General features: G+C 54.7%; 1 protein-coding gene across 2 annotated transcripts; it reads right to left on the minus strand.

Moving 5' to 3' along the window:
• Window positions 1-1,354: 1,354 nt before the first annotated feature.
• Window positions 1,355-5,983, minus strand: LOC106743564. 2 transcript variants are annotated; one of them, XM_014617528.1, is made up of 5 exons: window positions 5,714-5,983; window positions 4,055-4,453; window positions 3,606-3,927; window positions 3,058-3,357; window positions 1,355-2,968 (listed from the first exon to the last, which is right to left on the minus strand). In XM_014617528.1, exons 1-5 carry the CDS (start codon window positions 5,760-5,762, stop codon window positions 2,440-2,442), a joined length of 1,599 nt encoding a protein of 532 aa, XP_014473014.1. In that variant the 5' UTR covers window positions 5,763-5,983; the 3' UTR covers window positions 1,355-2,439. The 2 variants fall into 2 exon arrangements, with proteins under 2 accessions (XP_014473014.1, XP_014473013.1); XM_014617527.1 differs by having other exon boundaries at window positions 3,058-3,363.
• Between the last annotated feature and the right edge of the window lie 17 nt (window positions 5,984-6,000).

The following is a 6,000-nucleotide window of genomic DNA, read 5'->3' on the forward strand; positions in this document are numbered from 1 at the left end:
CCCCGCGACAAACGGAAGCCGGACGGAGCGGCGTTCCCCTACTTTATCCCGCAGCCATCTGCGTAACGCCGCTAATTCACCTTAATTGGCAAGGTAAACCTGGTGAACCGCTCAAGAGGGGAGGGAAGAGCTTCGCTCGCGAGCCGCATCGCAACGCGCACGATGAGTTTCAGCTCCGTCGCGATTCCGCACGAGCTCCCCGGCGCGTCACGTGATCGTCTCCCCGTATTTTTAATCATCACGGCGGCGAATTACCGATGAATTTCTGAGGAGCAGCCCCTCGAATTTCGCCCGTAATACCTCTAATGTGCCGCTCGATTATGAAGGAGAAATCAATCGCGACCGGCGAGCAGCGGGAGGGAAGGTAAGTATGATTTACCGCGTTGTTAAGACAGTTTAATAATATCGTTCGAGGCGTTGCGGACGCCATTAGCCACGGTGAAATTGCGATAAATCGTTTTCGTATCGCATGAAATTTCCTTGCTACCGCAGTAGCCGGCGTAGAACGCTTCTCCGCGGCGAGAAGCTTACAAAGGCGCGAGCCTGTTTCGAGTTAACCAGAATTAATGGCACCTCATTAAAAATCTCGCGAACACGCCGGCGGAGAGAGAGTTAGAGAGAGAGAGGGGAGGAGCTGGCAGCGGCGCAGCGCCTTATACAGCGTCGGAGAAAAATCTCGTTCATGAATCGCAATCGTGGTCCTCCGCGCCCCTCTCTCGCGGAAGAATGCGAGCCGGCGTTTTCTCGGGCCGGTGCACAATCGCTGCCTATCTGCCTGCCCGTACGCAAGTATACGTACGGTAGGTATGCGCGAACACGAAGACCGCGTGCAATTTATACCAGGACGGAAAGTTCATTCCGGTTTCGTAATTGCTCTGAAAATCCCGCTCGCCCATGTATCTCGCCGGGCCGTCTCGCGGCCTTGATCCGAATCTGATTCGCGATACCGCGGTTATCGATGACGCGACACGGCCGAGTCCTCCCACGTTCCTTGAGGAAACGCTCATGAAAGCGTCCCGCGAGTACACTCCTGCGTCGCGTCTCTCGATTGTCGTCGGAGCAGTTCTTCGACGTACTCTGACGGTTTGTACAAAATAAATAGCGCGAGAGCAAAGAAAGTGGCTCCACTCGCGAGACGCCGAATCCCGGTGAACGAATAAATCTCAATCTCGCGCTTTCATTCGCTCTCTTAAGCGTCCTAGAAACGAATTTTCCTCCGAGAATGGCGGTCAAGTTCGCGGGGCCTAATCGCGCCCTACTTTCCATCCCATTAGCGAGCGATCGTAGTGAATAAGCACGAAGCGAGGAGGGAGGGGGGGGGTGGTGGAAGAAAGAAGCCCCTTTGTGTGTAAGATTTCTCTGAATCTTTTATTCAAAGGTTCGTCGAACACGCTATCATCGGCAATATCGCTTACTTTTACAAATATACATATACAATATTTCATTTTCATTTATATATATATATATAAATTTATATATTTATATAGAGTCGGCGGACCCTTAAAAAAAATAAGGGCGCACCTCGAATCGGGGAACAATTGATTTGGCGGTCTTGGTGGATCGGGACGGGAGGAGGGCGCACTCGCCGATTCGCGCGTGGACGGGGAATGGGAGATGCAAGAGCGAGGGAGACACGGTTATATATTACACGTGGAATCCCACACTCGCGGATCGCCGGCCGCCATCAGGGGATCCGCGATTTCTCCTCCTGGGTTCGGGTGGGGCGCGACATTTTGCTTCGCATTTGCCGATTCGAGTGGAATGCGCGGCTCTCGTCGTCATCGTCATCGTCGTCGTTGTCGTCGCCGTCGACCAACGCGGCCGCCTCGAGGACTCGGGTGTCTATCACAGATTATCGGGTATCTGATGAACGTGAACTTTGAACTAACGGACGAGTCGACGACGAGACACGCGCGGAGAAAAGTCGCGATTTCCGTGAGTACTCAGGAACAACCCGGTGGCTGTCCGAATTTTGCTACTTCTTTTTGACTCTGGGCGAAGAGGAAGACGTCTGTGCAGGGGAAACATGCGCGAAGCGGATAGAAGGCTTCGCTACCGTTCGACCTTAGCCCATTAGACTCTGCGGTCTGCTAACCGAACAAACGAAACTAATCATCACAGATACGTCGCTCTCAACAATAAAACAGGAGAAATATTGACAACTAGTGCGGTCACCGGAGTCTAACGGACCAACGACGACCTTGCCCCTCTCTTCTCCCGTGTGCCTCGTCGCCGTAATCTCCGTTGCTCTCGAAGGCCTCGAGGGTACTCGGCTGATGCGTCGGTCGACGAAATCCGGCGATGTGTTGGAAAACTCGCGACGCGCCTTCGACCGACGTCATTTAGGTCCGGCCGAGGTCTGATGAAGGAGAGGATCGGGAGGGTCGAGAAGGAAGGAGAAGGAGGGACTTGACTTAGACGAGAAGGAGGATCGGCAACTTAGAAGAAGCCGTCACCGGTCGGATCGTTCACCCACGGGTAATTGTTGGGACAGCGCACGCAAGTCTGGAGATTGATGGTCTCTCCAGGTACCTCCTTCGAGGTCAGCTTGCAGGTGTGAGGCACCCAGCAGGCAGGCGGACCCTCCACCGAGCACTTCTCCCTCCACGGCTCGAAGTTCTTCGACTCGGTGATGGTGCGCGGATTCTGGATCCACTGGATCACCTGAGTCATCGTCACGAAGTAGACGTCGCTGTGATTCTGCAGGATCTCGTCGATCCAGTAGAGGAAGGCGTCCAAAAACTCGGGATTGTTCTTCAGCCAGGCGGCGTGGAAGTAAAGACCGAGGGGCGCACGGTTCTGCTCGTAGTGACGGTCGAAGTTGTGGTTGAGGAAGTTGTAGAACTGGTCGCCGGTCAGGATGTTGCTGCAGGAGTCCACCATCGCGCATCCCGGCAAGTACTCGTCGTTCTGAGGATCCTCGCGTCGGTCCAGCTCGTTCATCACCATTTCCCAAACAGCGTGCGACCTGCAACGGATATTCGTCCCGACATTTACAACTCCTTTCTAGCGACGGTTCGTTCGCAACGTTCCCGCAGGATCGGGCCTGACATTCACCTGGTGGGGCAATGCTGCAGATTCCCGTGGCAACGGTGCGGCATCCTGAAGTACATGGTGTACGGCCAGAGGGGAGGGTTGTTCAAGGCCGCGGTGATGGTGGAGTCGTAGAGGAAAGCCTGTTCCTCCATCATGGTGAACTGATTGTTACCGCCGACCCGCAAGTACGGCGCTCTCACACCCACCACGCTGTTGTCCGTCAGATTGGCGAACTTCTCGGCGATGATTCTCATGCCGGCCATCTCCTTCGCCCAGTCGTCGACGGTCGCGTCCGACCAGAAGCGCTCGTCGTCATTGTGCCTTACCCCAAAGTTTTCATGGTAAAGATTATGTAGTGACGCAGTTCTAACTTTATTAATCATAACTATGGCAGCGAGCGACATGACGTGACGCACGCCAGGAATCTGCACTCATGCATCTGTTTTCCTGGGACTCTGCGCTCGGGAGAAACTGCGGAGCCGTTGAGAAAGAGAGAGAGAGAGAGAGAGAGAACAATGGTATGTGAATGAGAATGGCGGTGCCGAGAATTAATCAGAGTTGATTCTTACGAGATAGAATGGACGGCGATCTCGTGGCCCTTCCTGTGCATCTCTTGGACCGCGGAGTAGTTGGTGTATTTGTGGGACACGAAGAAGGTGGCCTTGATGTCGCAACCGTTCGGGTTCTTGCGCTTGCCGTTGAAGATCTCCTTGTAGAGGCCAATGTTATTGTTGTTGATCGCGTCGTCGAAGGTTATCGTCACCATCTGCGGCACGTCTTTGCCCGGTAGATCGCCAGGTATCGTGGTGCCGTCCTCCGAGCAGAAGCAGTCGGGAAGAACGCACACGGCCGGGTCGCAAGGTGGGGCTCTGTTGGGATCGTTGTCCATGTCTGCAATGTCGAAGGTACCGGTTTCAAGGGTATCGCGATCTTCGCTTTCTCCGTACTTTCAGGACATTTTCGTTTCTCGGTGATCGAGTCGGCAAAATGCGGTCGTTACTTCGCGACGGCAACTTACCGCAAATGTTCTCGTCGGAGCCGTCGGTGCAGTCTTTCTCGCCGTTACAGAAGAGACCTCTCTCGATGCAAGACCCGTCCCCGCAGGCGAGGAAGCCATCCTGACAAAGCGGCTCCTCGGTGTAGAGCAGGGGCTTGGCCTTCCGCTCTTTGTTCTTCAGTTTGCAGTTGTTCACCGAGTCCTTCCAGTCGCAAGTCTGCTTGTCGATGTCAAAGTACAAGCCGGCCGGACATCTGATCGCCTGCAGACCGGAACTCGTGCACTGAATCACGTCGCGGCAATTGTCGCCCTCGCCGGCGACCAGTCTGAACCACTCTCCCGCATCCTTGTCCTTGCAGATCTCGTTCTCGAAGCTCTCCTCCTTCTTGTCCTCTTGACGCTTCACGCGAATCGAGCCCTCTGGAAAGGAGACAGCCAAGTTTTGCCCACGGAGATCCCATCCGGCTCGATCACCCTCCGACTCGCCGACCCCGGCGATATTTTCATCCCGGTAGTTCTCGATCGGACGAGTAACCGAGAATAGATTCGGACTTATGAGAGATCGTGTAGGAAGGATGTTAAATGAAAGAAAGACCGTAAAATAAGTTCGTTTACTTTCGCTCAGCACTGTCATTATGGGACTTATAACTGTCCACAATTACAGTAGTATATGATTACCACACTACGCGACGTAATCAGTTTAGAAAACCTGGTTTCTCGCACGTTCCACGTAGCTGATTGAGGAAAACCGCGCGGAGCTGAACAGACGCGAGATCTTTCTCGTGACCTTGCCTATGTCTATGTGTGTGTGTGTGTGTGTATACGAGATCAATATTTCAATAATAGTTTTCAGCGGCATTTTTCAGCCGAGATTTCGCCGTCTGGTGGAAAAGGACAATGGGAAACGGCCGGTTGGGTCCCGTTGGTCCCCCGGGCTCGCGGCACGACTTCGCGGTGGAGCGACAAACAGGGAAAGTTGTGCCCCCACCCGCGCCGTTTTCAGACGCCCGGGGCACGGCAGTGACGTCACTCATCCGGGACCGACCGGAGGCTTTCACGCTCTAATCTCTTATGCAACCTGTCGTCTTGACGATCGGTCTGAATCCGGGCGCACGTCGAATCGAGTTCTCGGCACGAACGTCTGCCACGAGAAGGGAAGCAACCGCAGGGTCTCGCGGAGGAGAACGCAGGAGTGATAGACTGGTGAAACCTCAAACCAGATTGCAGTGGCACTTTCGCCATTTTGAACGGCTTTGATACCACACGATCTCTCGTGTCCGACGGTGCGAGGTACCCATTCGATCGCACGTCGCGCGGTCGACTGACGATTTTTCGACGAGGGCTGTTAATGCTACAATTCTGTTGCCGTCCTCGCGAAAGCTACCAGTTAAAAAGTCTCACGCGCGACGACAGGTCGACGAGCCGTATCCATCAGCATTTCGGAGAACGCATTTCGTCCGACGCCGCGGATCGTTCCGAACGCGGATCGAATAATCGATACGTGCGCGGAAGACGAGGAGCGAGCGATGTGTCCGGCGGAAAGTTGCTCTAAGGCTCTCGTGAGGAAGGAGAAAAAAGAAAAATCGTCTCTCAGACGCCCCTCTCGCGCGAGAAAACTCGATATGCTGAGAAATGGATCGACGTGGTAGCGAGAGAGCTCGAGAGAAATCTGCTACTCACCGGCAAGGACGAAAGCTGCTACCAGGAGCAGCGCCGACGCGGACCTCATGCTCGTCCTGACCCTCGACGGGGAACGCAAATTCCTCTCCACTTCGTCGTCTTCGTCGTCTTGCCACGAGCTGCTTCGCTATCACGTCTAACTCTTTACCCCTCGATCACTCCCGCTGAACTGACGTTCGCCCGACGCAGCTGCTCAGGGAGGGATGAAAGGGGACCGATTGAGGGTGGGGTGGGGATGCGGCGTAGCAGCTGACGGCCACTTCCGGGGCGAGAGGGGGGAGGGAGGG

The sequence above is a fragment of the Dinoponera quadriceps genome, unplaced genomic scaffold, assembly GCF_001313825.1.
Source record: "Dinoponera quadriceps isolate SergipeBrazil2010 unplaced genomic scaffold, ASM131382v1 scaffold1069, whole genome shotgun sequence".
Classification (NCBI taxonomy): domain Eukaryota; kingdom Metazoa; phylum Arthropoda; class Insecta; order Hymenoptera; family Formicidae; genus Dinoponera; species Dinoponera quadriceps.

Bases quoted from the DNA above. Each gene is read 5' to 3' on its own strand.
- LOC106743564 (XM_014617527.1), bottom strand. From the start codon at position 5,762: ATGAGGTCCGCGTCGGCGCTGCTCCTGGTAGCAGCTTTCGTCCTTGCC. The intron at 3,364-3,605 runs GTAAGAATCAAC...TGAAAACTTTGG, and splicing joins ATCGCCGTCCATTCTATCTC to GGTAAGGCACAATGACGACG. The intron at 2,969-3,057 runs GTGAATGTCAGG...TATCCGTTGCAG, and splicing joins CTGCAGCATTGCCCCACCAG to GTCGCACGCTGTTTGGGAAA.